At 59.8% G+C, this 15,259-nt stretch overlaps 1 protein-coding gene across 1 annotated transcript in view; it reads right to left on the bottom strand.

Moving 5' to 3' along the window:
• The window catches only part of LOC122548250 (kinesin-like protein KIFC3), a 190,204-nt gene that overhangs the window by 47,077 nt on the left and 127,868 nt on the right, over positions 1–15,259 (bottom strand). The window contains exon 16 of the mRNA XM_087987773.1: positions 1,313–1,442. Within this exon, the coding sequence (XP_087843899.1) occupies positions 1,313–1,442 (130 nt within the window). The remainder of the gene's footprint in view (positions 1–1,312; positions 1,443–15,259) is intronic.

The raw sequence follows: 15,259 nt of genomic DNA, 5'->3' as shown, positions 1-15,259 counted from the left end.
GAGAGTGTCAGAGTGAGGGGGGGAGAGAGAGAGTGTGTCAGAGTGAGGGGAGAGAGAGAGAGAGAGGATCAGAGTGAGGGGGGAGAGAGAGAGAGTGTCAGAGTGAGGGGAGAGAGGGAGAGTGTGTCAGAGTGAGGGGGGAGAGAGAGAGAGAGAGAGAGGATCAGAGTGAGGGGGGGAGAGAGAGAGAGAGGATCAGAGTGAGGGGGGAGAGAGAGAGAGAGTGTCAGAGTGAGGGGGAGAGAGGGAGTGTGTGTCAGAGTGAGGGGGGAGAGAGAGAGAGAGTGTCAGAGTGAGGGGGGGAGAGAGAGAGTGTCAGAGTGAGGGGGGAGAGAGAGAGTGTGTCAGAGGTGAGGGGGGAGAGAGAGAGAGAGGATCAGAGTGAGGGGGGAGAGAGAGAGTGTCAGAGTGAGGGGAGAGAGGGAGAGTGGTGTCAGAGTGAGGGGAGAGAGGGGAGAGTTGTGTCAGAGTGAGGGGGGAGAGAGAGAGTGTCAGAGTGAGGGGAGAGAGGGAGAGTGTGTCAGAGTGAGGGGGGAGAGAGAGAGTGTCAGAGTGAGGGGAGAGAGGGAGAGTGTGTCAGAGTAAGGGGGGGAGAGAGAGAGTGTCCAGAGTGAGGGGAGAGAGGGAGAGTGTGTCAGAGTGAGGGGGGAAGAGAGAGAGTGTGTCAGAGTGAGGAGGGGGAGAGAGAGAGTGTGTCAGAGTGAGGGGGGGAGAGAGAGTGTCAGAGTGAGGGGAGAGAGGGAGTGTGTCAGAGTGAGGGGGGAGAGAGAGAGTGTGTCAGAGTGAGGAGGGAGAGAGAGAGAGTGTCAGAGTGAGGGGGAAGAGAGAGAGTGTCAGAGTGAGGGGAGAGAGGGAGAGTGTGTCAGAGTGAGGGGGGAGAGAGAGAGAGTGTGTCAGAGTGAGGGGGAAGAGAGAGTGTCAGAGTGAGGGGAGAGAGAGGGAGTGTGTGTCAGAGTGAGGGGGGAGAGAGAGAGAGTGTCAGAGTGAGGGGGGAGAGAGAGTGTCAGAGTGAGGGGAGAGAGGGAAAGTGTCAGAGTGAGGGGGGAGAGAGAGGGAGTGTATCAGTTCAGGGAGAAAGAGGGAGTGTGTCAGTGCGAAGACAGAGAGAGAGAGAGAGTGTGTGTGACAGTGTGGGGAGAGAGAGAGAGGAAGGGAGTGTGTCATTGCGAGGAGAGAGAGTAGGGGGGCAAAGAGAGTCAGAGTGAGAAAGAGAGAGAGACTCAGGGGAGAAACAGAGGGAGAGATAGAGAGGGAGAGAGAGAAGGAGAGAGGGAGACAGTGAGGGAGAGGCAGAGAGGAGGGTGACTCGAGCCTGTACCTTGCTGATCTCCTCGAACCGTGTGACTGTGATCTGAGTGAGTCCCGGGACATGGAGCTGCCCACTCCCATCCGGCTTCAGTCTGATCTCCAACTGCATCCCCGGCCCCTCACTCAACAGGTCCCTGTAACACAAACACAGCACAGTACACACCCTGGGGAGGGGGGGCAGCACAGCCAGGGACATGGGGTACACATCCAGGGGAAGGGGGCAGAGACAGAGAGAGAGAGTGTGTGCCCGTGCTGGGAGGGGAGAGAGAGAGTGACCATGCAGGGAGGGGAGAAAGAGAGAGTGACCATGCTGGGAGGGGAGAGAGAGAGTGACCATGCAGGGAGGGGAGAAAGAGAGAGTGACCATGCTGGGAGGGGAGGGAGAGAGAGTGAGAGAGAGAGAGTGACCATGCTGGGAAGGGAGGGAGAGAGAGAGTGACCATGCTGGGAGGGGAGGGAGAGAGAGAGAGAGAGAGTGACCATGCTGGGAGGGGAGGGAGAGAGACTGAGAGAGAGAGAGTGACCATACTGGGAGGGGAGGGAGAGAGAGAGTGACCATGCTGGGAGGGGAGGGAGAGAGAGAGTGACCATGCTGGGAGGGGAGGGAGAGAGAGAGAGAGTGACCATGCTGGGAGGGGAGGGAGAGAGAGAGAGAGTGACCATGCTGGGAGGGGAGGGAGAGAGAGAGTGACCATGCTGGGAGGGGAGGGAGAGAGAGAGAGAGTGACCATGCTGGGAGGGGAGGGAGAGAGAGAGAGTGACCATGCTGGGATGGGAGGGGGAGAGAGAGAGAGTGACCATGCTGGGAGGGGAGAGAGAGTGACCATGCTGGGAGAGGAGAGAGAGAGAGAGAGAGTGACCATGCTGGAAGGGGAGGGAGAGAGAGAGAGAGAGAGAGAGAGTGACCATGCTGGGAGGGGAGGGAGAGAGAGAGAGTGACCATACTGGAAGGGGAGGGAGAGAGAGAGAGTGACCATGCTGGGATGGGAGGGGGAGAGAGAGAGTGACCATGCTGGGAGGGGAGAGAGAGTGAGAGTGACCATGCTGGGAGGGGAGAGAGAGAGAGAGAGAGACCATGCTGGGAGGGGAGGGAGAGAGAGAGAGTGACCATACTGGAAGGGGAGGGAGAGAGAGAGAGTGACCATGCTGGGATGGGAGGGGGAGAGAGAGAGTGACCATGCTGGGAGGGGAGAGAGAGTGACCATGCTGGGAGAGGAGAGAGAGAGAGAGAGAGTGACCATGCTGGGAGGGGAGGGGGAGAGAGAGAGAGAGAGTGACCATGCTGGGAGGGGAGGGGAGAGAGAGAGAGAGAGTGACCATGCTGGGAGGGGAGGGAGAGAGAGAGTGACCATGCTGGGAGGGGAGGGGAGAGAGAGAGAGAGAGTGACCATGCTGGGAGGGGAGGGAGAGAGAGAGTGACCATGCTGGGAGGGGAGGGGAGAGAGAGAGAGAGAGAGAGAGTGACCATGCTGGGAGGGGAGGAGAGAGAGAGAGAGAGTGACCATGCTGGGAGGGGAGAGAGAGAGTGACCTTGCTGGGAGGGGAGAGAGAGAGAGAGAGAGTGACCATGCTGGGAGGGGAGAGAGAGAGAGAGAGTGACCATGCTGGGAGGGGAGAGAGAGAGAGAGTGACCATGCTGGGAGGGGAGAGAGAGAGAGAGAGTGACCATGCTGGGAGGGGAGGGGGAGAGACAGAGAGAGTGACCATGCTGGGAGAGGAGAGAGAGAGAGAGAGAGAGAGAGAGAGAGAGAGAGTGACCATGCTGGGAGGGGAGAGAGAGAGAGAGAGAGTGACCATGCTGGGAGGAGAGAGAGAGAGAGAGAGAGAGTGACCATGCTGGGAGGGGAGAGAGAGAGAGTGACCATGCTGGGAGGGGAGGGAGAGAGAGAGTGACCATGCTGGGAGGGGAGAGAGAGAGAGAGAGAGTGACCATGCTGGGAGGGGAAGGGGAGAGAGAGAGAGAGAGAGTGACCATGATGGGAGGGGAAGGGAGAGAGAGAGAGAGTGACCATGATGGGAGGGGAGGGGAGAGTGAGAGAGTGACCATGCTGGGAGGGGAGGGGAGAGAGAGAGTGACCATGCTGGGAAGGGAGAGAGAGAGAGAGAGAGAGTGACCATGCTGGGAGGGGAGAGAGAGTGACCATGCTGGGAGGGGAGAGGGAGAGAGAGAGAGTGACCATGCTGGGAGGGGAGAGAGAGAGAGTGACCATGCTGGGAGGGGAGAGAGAGAGAGAGAGAGTGACCATGCTGGGAGGGGAAGGGGAGAGAGAGAGAGAGTGACCATGATGGAGGGGAGGGGAGAGTGAGAGAGTGACCATGCTGGGAGGGTAGGGAGAGAGAGAGAGAGTGACCATGCTGGGAGGGTAGGGAGAGAGAGAGAGAGTGACCATGCTGGGAGGGGAGAGAGAGAGAGAGTGACCATGCTGGGAGGGGAAGGGGAGAGAGAGAGAGAGTGACCATGATGGAGGGGAGGGGAGAGTGAGAGAGTGACCATGCTGAGAGGGGAGGGGAGAGAGAGAGTGACCATGCTGGGAAGGGAGAGAGAGAGAGAGAGTGACCATGCTGGGAGGGTAGGGAGAGAGAGAGAGAGTGACCATGCTGGGAGGGTAGGGAGAGAGAGAGAGAGTGACCATGCTGGGAGGGTAGGGAGAGAGAGAGAGAGTGACCATGCTGGGAGGGGAGGGAGAGAGAGAGTGACCATGCTGGGAGGGGAGAGAGAGTGACCATGCTGGGAGGGGAGGGAGCGAGAGAGAGACAGAGAGTGACCATGCTGGGAGGGGAGAGAGAGGGAGAGTGACCATGCTGAGAGGGGAGAGAGAGAGAGAGAGAGTGACCATGCTGGGAGGGGAGAGAGAGAGAGTGACCATGCTGGAAGGGGAGGGGGAGAGAGAGAGTGACCATGCTGGGAGGGGAGGGAGGGAGAGACAGAGTGACCATGCTGGGAGGGGAGGGGAGAGAGAGAGTGACCATGCTGGGAGGGGAGTGAGAGAGAGAGAGTGAGTGACCATGCTGGGAGGGGAGGGGAGAGGGAGAGTGACCATGCTGGGAGGGGAGGGAGAGAGAGAGTGACCATGCCGGGAGGTGGGAGAGAGAGAGAGAGAGTGACCATGCTGGGAGGGGAGTGAGAGAGAGAGAGTGAGTGACCATGCTGGAAGGGGAGGGGAGAGAGAGAGTGACCATGCTGGGAGGGGAGTGAGAGAGAGAGAGAGTGAGTGACCATGCTGGGAGGGGAGGGGAGAGGGAGAGTGACCATGCTGGGAGGGGAGGGAGAGAGAGAGTGACCATGCCGGGAGGTGGGAGAGAGAGAGAGAGAGTGACCATGCTGAGAGGGGAGAGAGAGAGAGAGAGAGTGACCATGCTGGGAGGGGAGAGGGAGAGTGACCATGCTGGAAGGGGAGGGGAGAGAGAGAGTGACCATGCTGGGAGGGGAGGGAGGGAGAGACAGAGTGACCATGCTGGGAGGGGAGGGGGAGAGAGAGAGAGTGACCATGCTGGGAGGGGAGGGAGAGAGAGAGAGTGACCATGCTGGGATGGGAGGGGGAGAGAGAGAGAGTGACCATGCTGGGAGGGGAGAGAGAGTGACCATGCTGGGAGAGGAGAGAGAGAGAGAGAGAGTGACCATGCTGGAAGGGGAGGGAGAGAGAGAGAGAGAGAGAGAGTGACCATGCTGGGAGGGGAGGGAGAGAGAGAGTGACCATGCTGGGAGGGGAGAGAGAGAGAGAGAGAGACCATGCTGGGAGAGGAGGGAGAGAGAGAGAGTGACCATACTGGAAGGGGAGGGAGAGAGAGAGAGTGACCATGCTGGGATGGGAGGGGGAGAGAGAGAGTGACCATGCTGGGAGGGGAGAGAGAGTGACCATGCTGGGAGAGGAGAGAGAGAGAGAGAGAGTGACCATGCTGGGAGGGGAGGGGGAGAGAGAGAGAGTGACCATGCTGGGAGGGGAGGGGAGAGAGAGAGAGAGAGTGACCATGCTGGGAGGGGAGGGAGAGAGAGAGTGACCATGCTGGGAGGGGAGGGGAGAGAGAGAGAGAGAGTGACCATGCTGGGAGGGGAGGGAGAGAGAGAGTGACCATGCTGGGAGGGGAGGGGAGAGAGAGAGAGAGAGAGAGAGTGACCATGCTGGGAGGGGAGGGAGAGAGAGAGAGAGAGTGACCATGCTGGGAGGGGAGAGAGAGAGTGACCTTGCTGGGAGGGGAGAGAGAGAGAGAGAGAGTGACCATGCTGGGAGGGGAGAGAGAGAGAGAGAGTGACCATGCTGGGAGGGGAGAGAGAGAGAGAGTGACCATGCTGGGAGGGGAGAGAGAGAGAGAGAGTGACCATGCTGGGAGGGGAGGGGGAGAGACAGAGAGAGTGACCATGCTGGGAGAGGAGAGAGAGAGAGAGAGAGAGAGAGAGAGAGAGTGACCATGCTGGGAGGGGAGAGAGAGAGAGAGAGAGTGACCATGCTGGGAGGAGAGAGAGAGAGAGAGAGAGAGTGACCATGCTGGGAGGGGAGAGAGAGAGAGTGACCATGCTGGGAGGGGAGGGAGAGAGAGAGTGACCATGCTGGGAGGGGAGAGAGAGAGAGAGAGAGTGACCATGCTGGGAGGGGAAGGGGAGAGAGAGAGAGAGAGAGTGACCATGATGGGAGGGGAAGGGAGAGAGAGAGAGAGTGACCATGATGGGAGGGGAGGGGAGAGTGAGAGAGTGACCATGCTGGGAGGGGAGGGGAGAGAGAGAGTGACCATGCTGGGAAGGGAGAGAGAGAGAGAGAGAGAGTGACCATGCTGGGAGGGGAGAGAGAGTGACCATGCTGGGAGGGGAGAGGGAGAGAGAGAGAGTGACCATGCTGGGAGGGGAGAGAGAGAGAGTGACCATGCTGGGAGGGGAGAGAGAGAGAGAGAGAGTGACCATGCTGGGAGGGGAAGGGGAGAGAGAGAGAGAGTGACCATGATGGAGGGGAGGGGAGAGTGAGAGAGTGACCATGCTGGGAGGGTAGGGAGAGAGAGAGAGAGTGACCATGCTGGGAGGGTAGGGAGAGAGAGAGAGAGTGACCATGCTGGGAGGGGAGAGAGAGAGAGAGTGACCATGCTGGGAGGGGAAGGGGAGAGAGAGAGAGAGTGACCATGATGGAGGGGAGGGGAGAGTGAGAGAGTGACCATGCTGAGAGGGGAGGGGAGAGAGAGAGTGACCATGCTGGGAAGGGAGAGAGAGAGAGAGAGTGACCATGCTGGGAGGGTAGGGAGAGAGAGAGAGAGTGACCATGCTGGGAGGGTAGGGAGAGAGAGAGAGAGTGACCATGCTGGGAGGGTAGGGAGAGAGAGAGAGAGTGACCATGCTGGGAGGGGAGGGAGAGAGAGAGTGACCATGCTGGGAGGGGAGAGAGAGTGACCATGCTGGGAGGGGAGGGAGCGAGAGAGAGACAGAGAGTGACCATGCTGGGAGGGGAGAGAGAGGGAGAGTGACCATGCTGAGAGGGGAGAGAGAGAGAGAGAGAGTGACCATGCTGGGAGGGGAGAGAGAGAGAGTGACCATGCTGGAAGGGGAGGGGGAGAGAGAGAGTGACCATGCTGGGAGGGGAGGGAGGGAGAGACAGAGTGACCATGCTGGGAGGGGAGGGGAGAGAGAGAGTGACCATGCTGGGAGGGGAGTGAGAGAGAGAGAGTGAGTGACCATGCTGGGAGGGGAGGGGAGAGGGAGAGTGACCATGCTGGGAGGGGAGGGAGAGAGAGAGTGACCATGCCGGGAGGTGGGAGAGAGAGAGAGAGAGTGACCATGCTGGGAGGGGAGTGAGAGAGAGAGAGTGAGTGACCATGCTGGAAGGGGAGGGGAGAGAGAGAGTGACCATGCTGGGAGGGGAGTGAGAGAGAGAGAGAGTGAGTGACCATGCTGGGAGGGGAGGGGAGAGGGAGAGTGACCATGCTGGGAGGGGAGGGAGAGAGAGAGTGACCATGCCGGGAGGTGGGAGAGAGAGAGAGAGAGTGACCATGCTGAGAGGGGAGAGAGAGAGAGAGAGAGTGACCATGCTGGGAGGGGAGAGGGAGAGTGACCATGCTGGAAGGGGAGGGGAGAGAGAGAGTGACCATGCTGGGAGGGGAGGGAGGGAGAGACAGAGTGACCATGCTGGGAGGGGAGGGGGAGTGAGAGAGTGACCACGCTGGGAGAGGACAGAGAGAGAGTGACCATGGTGGGAGAGGAGGGAGGGAGAGAGAGAGTGACCATGCTGGGAGGGGATAGAGAGAGAGAGTGACCATGCTGGGAGGGGAGGTGAATGAGAGAGTGACCATGCTGGGAGGGGAGGGGAGAGAGAGAGTGACCATGCTGGGAGGGGAGGGAGGGAGAGACAGAGTGACCATGCTGGGAGGGGAGGGGGAGTGAGAGAGTGACCATGCTGGGAGAGGACAGAGAGAGAGTGACCATGGTGGGAGAGGAGGGAGGGAGAGAGAGAGTGACCATGCTGGGAGGGGAGGTGAATGAGAGAGTGACCATGCTGGGAGGGGAGGGAGAGAGAGAGCGAGAGAATGACCATGCTGGGAGGGGAGAGTGAGAGAGTGACCATGCTGGGAGGGGAGAGAGAGAGAGAGAGAGAGAGAGAGAGTGACCGACCATGCTGGGAGGGGAGAGAGAGAGAGAGAGAGTGACCATGCTGGGAGGGGAGGGGAGAGTGAGAGAGTGACCATGCTGGGAGGGGAGAGAGAGAGAGAGAGTGACCATGCTGGGAGGGGAGGGGAGAGTGAGTGAGTGACCATGCTGGGAGGGGAGAGAGAGAGAGAGAGTGACCATGCTGGGAGGGGAGAGAGAGAGAGAGAGTGACCATGCTGGGAGGGGAGGGGAGAGTGAGAGAGTGACCATGCTGCGAGGGGGGAGAGAGAGAGAGAGTGACCAACCATGCTGGGAGGGGAGGGAGAGAGAGAGTGACCATGCTGGGATGGGAGAGAGAGAGTGACCATGCTGGGAGGGGAGAGAGAGAGAGAGAGTGACCATGCTGGGAGGGGTGAGAGAGAGAGTGACCATGCTGGGAGGGGAGAGAGAGAGAGAGTGACCATGCTAGGAGGGGAGGGAGAGCTAGAGTGACCATGCTGGGAGGGGAGGGGAGAGAGAGAGTGACCATGCTAGCAGAGGAGGTAGGGAGGGAGAGAGTGACCATGCTGGGAGGGGAGGGAGGGAGAGAGTGACCATGCTGGTAGGGGAGGGAGAGAGAGAGTGACCATGCTGGGAGGGGAGAGAGAGAGCGTGACCATGGTTGGAGGGGAGGGAGAGCTAGAGTGACCATGCTGGGAGGGGAGGGGAGAGAGAGAGAGTGACCATGCTAGGAGAGGAGGTAGGGAGGGAGAGAGTGACCATGCTGGGAGGGGAGAGAGAGAGAGTGACCATGGTTGGAGGGGAGTAAGGGAGAGAGTGACCATGCTGGGAGGGGAGGGGAGAGAGAGTGACCATGCTGGGAGGGGAGAGAGAGGGAGTGACCATGCTGGGAGGGGAGGGAGGGAGAGTGACCATGCCGGGAGGTGAGGGAGGGAGAGAGTGACCATGCTGGGAGGGGAGGGGAGAGAGAGAGTGACCATGCTGGGAGGGGAGAGAGAGAGAGAGAGAGTGACCATGCTGGGAGGGGAGGGAGGGAGAGAGAGAGTGACCATGCTGGGAGGGGAGGGAGAGAGAGAGTGACCATGCTGGGAGGGGAGGGAGAGAGAGAGAGAGAGTGACCATGCTGGAAGGGGAGGGAGAGAGAGAGAGTGACCATGCTGGGATGGGAGGGGGAGAGAGAGAGAGAGAGAGTGACCATGCTGGGAGGGGAGAGAGAGTGACCATGCTGGGAGAGGAGAGAGAGAGAGAGAGAGTGACCATGCTGGGAGGGGAGGGAGAGAGAGAGAGAGAGAGAGTGACCATGCTGGGAGGGGAGGGAGAGAGAGAGTGACCATGCTGGGAGGGGAGAGAGAGAGAGAGTGACCATGCTGGGAGGGGAGGGAGAGAGAGAGAGAGAGTGACCATGCTGGAAGGGGAGGGAGAGAGAGAGAGTGACCATGCTGGGATGGGAGGGGGAGAGAGAGAGAGAGAGTGACCATGCTGGGAGGGGAGAGAGAGTGACCATGCTGGGAGAGGAGAGAGAGAGAGAGAGAGTGACCATGCTGGGAGGGGAGGGGGAGAGAGAGAGAGTGACCATGCTGGGATGGGAGGGGAGAGAGAGAGAGAGAGAGTGACCATGCTGGGAGGGGAGGGAGAGAGAGAGTGACCATGCTGGGAGGGGAGGGGAGAGAGAGAGAGAGAGAGAGTGACCATGCTGGGAGGGGAGGGAGAGAGAGAGAGAGTGACCATGCTGGGAGGGGAGAGAGAGAGAGAGTGACCATGCTGGGAGGGGAGAGAGAGAGAGAGAGTGACCATGCTGGGAGGGGAGAGAGAGAGAGAGTGACCATGCTGGGAGGGGAGAGAGAGAGAGAGAGAGAGTGACCATGCTGGGAGGGGAGAGAGAGAGAGAGAGTGACCATGCTGGAAGGGAAGAGAGAGAGAGAGTGACCATGCTGGGAGGGGAGGGGGAGAGACAGAGAGAGTGACCATGCTGGGAGAGGAGAGAGAGAGAGAGTGAGAGTGACCATGCTGGGAGGGGAGAGAGAGAGAGAGAGAGTGACCATGCTGGGAGGAGAGAGAGAGAGAGTGACCATGCTGGGAGGGGAGGGATAGAGAGAGAGAGAGAGAGAGTGACCATGCTGGGAGGGGAAGGGAGAGAGAGAGAGAGAGAGTGACCATGCTGGGAGGGGAGAGAGAGAGAGAGAGTGACCATGCTGGGAGGGGAGAGAGGGAGAGAGAGTGACCATGCTGGGAGGGAGAGTGAGAGAGAGAGAGTGACCATGCTGGGAGGGGAGACAGAGAGAGAGAGAGTGACCATGCTGGGAGGGGAGGGAGAGCTAGAGTGACCATGCTGGGAGGGGAGAGTGAGAGAGAGATTGTGACCATGCTGGGAGGGGAGAGAGAGAGAGAGTGACCATGCTGGGAGGGGAGAGAGAGAGAGTGACCATGCTGGGAGGGGAGGGAGAGAGAGAGTGACCATGCTGGGAGGGGAGAGAGAGAGAGAGAGTGACCATGCTGGGAGGGGAAGGGGAGAGAGAGAGAGAGAGTGACCATGATGGGAGGGGAAGGGAGAGAGAGAGAGAGTGACCATGATGGGAGGGGAGGGGAGAGTGAGAGAGTGACCATGCTGGGAGGGGAGGGGAGAGAGAGAGTGACCATGCTGGGAAGGGAGAGAGAGAGAGAGAGAGAGTGACCATGCTGGTAGGGGAGGGAGAGAGAGAGTGACCATGCTGGGAGGGGAGGGAGACCTAGAGTGACCATGCTGGGAGGGGAGGGGAGAGAGAGAGTGACCATGCTATGAGAGGAGGTAGGGAGGGAGAGAGTGACCATGCTGGGAGGGGAGAGAGAGAGAGTGACCATGGTTGGAGGGGAGGAAGGGAGAGAGTGACCATGCTGGGAGGGGAGGGGAGAGAGAGTGACCATGCTGGGAGGGGAGGGAGAGAGAGAGAGAGAGTGACCATGCTGGAAGGGGAGGGAGAGAGAGAGAGTGACCATGCTGGGATGGGAGGGGGAGAGAGAGAGAGAGAGAGTGACCATGCTGGGAGGGGAGAGAGAGTGACCATGCTGGGAGAGGAGAGAGAGAGAGAGAGAGTGACCATGCTGGGAGAGGAGAGAGAGAGAGAGTGAGTGACCATGCTGGGAGGGGAGGGGGAGAGAGAGAGTGACCATGCTGGGAGGGGAGGGAGGGAGAGACAGAGTGACCATGCTGGGAGGGGAGGGGAGAGAGAGAGTGACCATGCTGGGAGGGGAGTGAGAGAGAGAGAGTGAGTGACCATGCTGGGAGGGGAGGGGAGAGGGAGAGTGACCATGCTGGGAGGGGAGGGAGAGAGAGAGTGACCATGCCGGGAGGTGGGAGAGAGAGAGAGAGAGTGACCATGCTGGAAGGGGAGGGGAGAGAGAGAGTGACCATGCTGGGAGGGGAGTGAGAGAGAGAGAGAGTGAGTGACCATGCTGGGAGGGGAGGGGAGAGGGAGAGTGACCATGCTGGGAGGGGAGGGAGAGAGAGAGTGACCATGCCGGGAGGTGGGAGAGAGAGAGAGAGAGTGACCATGCTGAGAGGGGAGAGAGAGAGAGAGAGAGTGACCATGCTGGGAGGGGAGAGGGAGAGTGACCATGCTGGAAGGGGAGGGGAGAGAGAGAGTGACCATGCTGGGAGGGGAGGGAGGGAGAGACAGAGTGACCATGCTGGGAGGGGAGGGGGAGTTAGAGAGTGACCACGCTGGGAGAGGACAGAGAGAGAGTGACCATGGTGGGAGAGGAGGGAGGGAGAGAGAGAGTGACCATGCTGGGAGGGGATAGAGAGAGAGAGTGACCATGCTGGGAGGGGAGGTGAATGAGAGAGTGACCATGCTGGGAGGGGAGGGGAGAGAGAGAGTGACCATGCTGGGAGGGGAGGGAGGGAGAGACAGAGTGACCATGCTGGGAGGGGAGGGGGAGTGAGAGAGTGACCATGCTGGGAGAGGACAGAGAGAGAGTGACCATGGTGGGAGAGGAGGGAGGGAGAGAGAGAGTGACCATGCTGGGAGGGGATAGAGAGAGAGAGTGACCATGCTGGGAGGGGAGGTGAATGAGAGAGTGACCATGCTGGGAGGGGAGGGAGAGAGAGAGCGAGAGAATGACCATGCTGGGAGGGGAGAGTGAGAGAGTGACCATGCTGGGAGGGGAGAGAGAGAGAGAGAGAGAGAGAGAGAGTGACCGACCATGCTGGGAGGGGAGAGAGAGAGAGAGAGAGAGTGACCATGCTGGGAGGGGAGGGGAGAGTGAGAGAGTGACCATGCTGGGAGGGGAGAGAGAGAGAGAGAGTGACCATGCTGGGAGGGGAGGGGAGAGTGAGAGAGTGACCATGCTGGGAGGGGAGAGAGAGAGAGAGAGTGACCATGCTGGGAGGGGAGAGAGAGAGAGAGAGTGACCATGCTGGGAGGGGAGGGGAGAGTGAGAGAGTGACCATGCTGCGAGGGGGGAGAGAGAGAGAGAGAGAGAGAGAGTGACCAACCATGCTGGGAGGGGAGGGAGAGAGAGAGTGACCATGCTGGGATGGGAGAGAGAGAGTGACCATGCTGGGAGGGGAGAGAGAGAGAGAGAGTGACCATGCTGGGAGGGGTGAGAGAGAGAGTGACCATGCTGGGAGGGGAGAGAGAGAGAGAGTGACCATGCTGGGAGGGGAGGGAGAGCTAGAGTGACCATGCTGGGAGGGGAGGGGAGAGAGAGAGTGACCATGCTAGGAGAGGAGGTAGGGAGGGAGAGAGTGACCATGCTGGGAGGGGAGGGAGGGAGAGAGTGACCATGCTGGTAGGGGAGGGAGAGAGAGAGTGACCATGCTGGGAGGGGAGAGAGAGAGCGTGACCATGGTTGGAGGGGAGGGAGAGCTAGAGTGACCATGCTGGGAGGGGAGGGGAGAGAGAGAGAGTGACCATGCTAGGAGAGGAGGTAGGGAGGGAGAGAGTGACCATGCTGGGAGGGGAGAGAGAGAGAGTGACCATGGTTGGAGGGGAGTAAGGGAGAGAGTGACCATGCTGGGAGGGGAGGGGAGAGAGAGTGACCATGCTGGGAGGGGAGAGAGAGGGAGTGACCATGCTGGGAGGGGAGGGAGGGAGAGTGACCATGCCGGGAGGTGAGGGAGGGATAGAGTGACCATGCTGGGAGGGGAGGGGAGAGAGAGAGTGACCATGCTGGGAGGGGGAGAGAGGAGAGAGAGAGTGACCATGCTGGGAGGGGAGGGAGGGAGAGAGAGAGTGACCATGCTGGGAGGGGGAGGAGAGAGAGAGTGACCATGCTGGGAGGGGAGGGAGAGAGAGAGAGAGAGTGACCATGCTGGAAGGGGAGGGAGAGAGAGAGAGTGACCATGCTGGGATGGAGGGGGAGAGAGAGGAGAGAGAGTGACCATGCTGGGAGGGGAGAGAGAGTGACCATGCTGGAGAGGAGAGAGAGAGAGAGAGAGAGTGACCATGCTGGGAGGGGAGGGAGAGAGAGAGAGAGAGAGAGTGACCATGCTGGGAGGGGAGGGAAGAGAGAGTGACCATGCTGGGAGGGGAGAGAGAGAGAGAGTGACCATGCTGGGAGGGGAGGGAGAGAGAGAGAGAGAGTGACCATGCTGGAAGGGGAGGGAGAGAGAGAGAGTGACCATGCTGGGATGGGAGGGGAGAGAGAGAGAGAGAGTGACCATGCTGGGAGGGAGAGAGAGTGACCATGCTGGGAGAGGAGAGAGAGAGAGAGAGAGTGACCATGCTGGGAGGGGGGAGGGGGGAGAGAGAGAGAGTGACCCATGCTGGGATGGGAGGGGAGAGAGAGAGAGAGAGTGACCATGCTGGGAGGGGAGGGAGAGAGAGAGTGACCATGCTGGGAGGGGAGGGGAGAGAGAGAGAGAGAGAGAGTGACCATGCTGGGAGGGGAGGGAGAGAGAGAGAGAGTGACCATGCTGGGAGGGGAGAGAGAGAGAGAGTGACCATGCTGGGAGGGGAGAGAGAGAGAGAGAGTGACCATGCTGGGAGGGGAGAGAGAGAGAGAGTGACCATGGCTGGGAGGGGAGAGAGAGAGAGAGAGAGTGACCATGCTGGGAGGGGAGAGAGAGAGAGAGAGTGACCATGCTGGAAGGGAAGAGAGAGAGAGAGTGACCATGCTGGGAGGGGAGGGGGAGAGACAGAGAGAGTGACCATGCTGGGAGAGGAGAGAGAGAGAGAGAGTGAGAGTGACCATGCTGGGAGGGGAGAGAGAGAGAGAGAGAGTGACCATGCTGGGAGGAGAGAGAGAGAGAGTGACATTGCTGGGATGGGAGGGATAGAGAGAGAGAGAGAGAGAGAGAGTGACCATGCTGGGAGGGGAAGGGAGAGAGAGAGAGAGAGAGTGACCATGCTGGGAGGGGAGAGAGAGAGAGAGAGAGTGACCATGCTGGGAGGGGAGAGAGGGAGAGAGAGTGACCATGCTGGGAGGGAGAGTGAGAGAGAGAGAGTGACCATGCTGGGAGGGGAGACAGAGAGAGAGAGAGTGACCATGCTGGGAGGGGAGGGAGAGCTAGAGTGACCATGCTGGGAGGGGAGAGTGAGAGAGAGATTGTGACCATGCTGGGAGGGGAGAGAGAGAGAGAGTGACCATGCTGGGAGGGGAGAGAGAGAGAGTGACCATGCTGGGAGGGGAGGGAGAGAGAGAGTGACCATGCTGGGAGGGGAGAGAGAGAGAGAGAGTGACCATGCTGGGAGGGGAAGGGGAGAGAGAGAGAGAGAGTGACCATGATGGGAGGGGAAGGGAGAGAGAGAGAGAGTGACCATGATGGGAGGGGAGGGGAGAGTGAGAGAGTGACCATGCTGGGAGGGGAGGGGAGAGAGAGAGTGACCATGCTGGGAAGGGAGAGAGAGAGAGAGAGAGAGTGACCATGCTGGTAGGGGAGGGAGAGAGAGAGTGACCATGCTGGGAGGGGAGGGAGAGCTAGAGTGACCATGCTGGGAGGGGAGGGGAGAGAGAGAGTGACCATGCTATGAGAGGAGGTAGGGAGGGAGAGAGTGACCATGCTGGGAGGGGAGAGAGAGAGAGTGACCATGGTTGGAGGGGAGGAAGGGAGAGAGTGACCATGCTGGGAGGGGAGGGGAGAGAGAGTGACCATGCTGGGAGGGGAGGGAGAGAGAGAGAGAGAGTGACCATGCTGGAAGGGGAGGGAGAGAGAGAGAGTGACCATGCTGGGATGGGAGGGGGAGAGAGAGAGAGAGAGTGACCATGCTGGGAGGGGAGAGAGAGTGACCATGCTGGGAGAGGAGAGAGAGAGAGAGAGAGTGACCATGCTGGGAGGGGAGGGGGAGAGAGAGAGAGTGACCATGCTGGGATGGGAGGGGAGAGAGAGAGAGAGAGTGACCATGCTGGGAGGGGAGGGAGAGAGAGAGTGACCATGCTGGGAGGGGAGGGGAGAGAGAGAGAGAGAGAGAG

This window comes from Chiloscyllium plagiosum, unplaced genomic scaffold, assembly GCF_037043375.1.
Source record: "Chiloscyllium plagiosum isolate Xiang-an unplaced genomic scaffold, Cpla_swu_hap1 HiC_scaffold_5, whole genome shotgun sequence".
NCBI classification, from domain to species: Eukaryota; Metazoa; Chordata; class Chondrichthyes; order Orectolobiformes; family Hemiscylliidae; genus Chiloscyllium; species Chiloscyllium plagiosum.
Note: the sequence above shows the minus strand (reverse complement) of the source record. Positions and strands in the feature narration are given on the sequence as shown.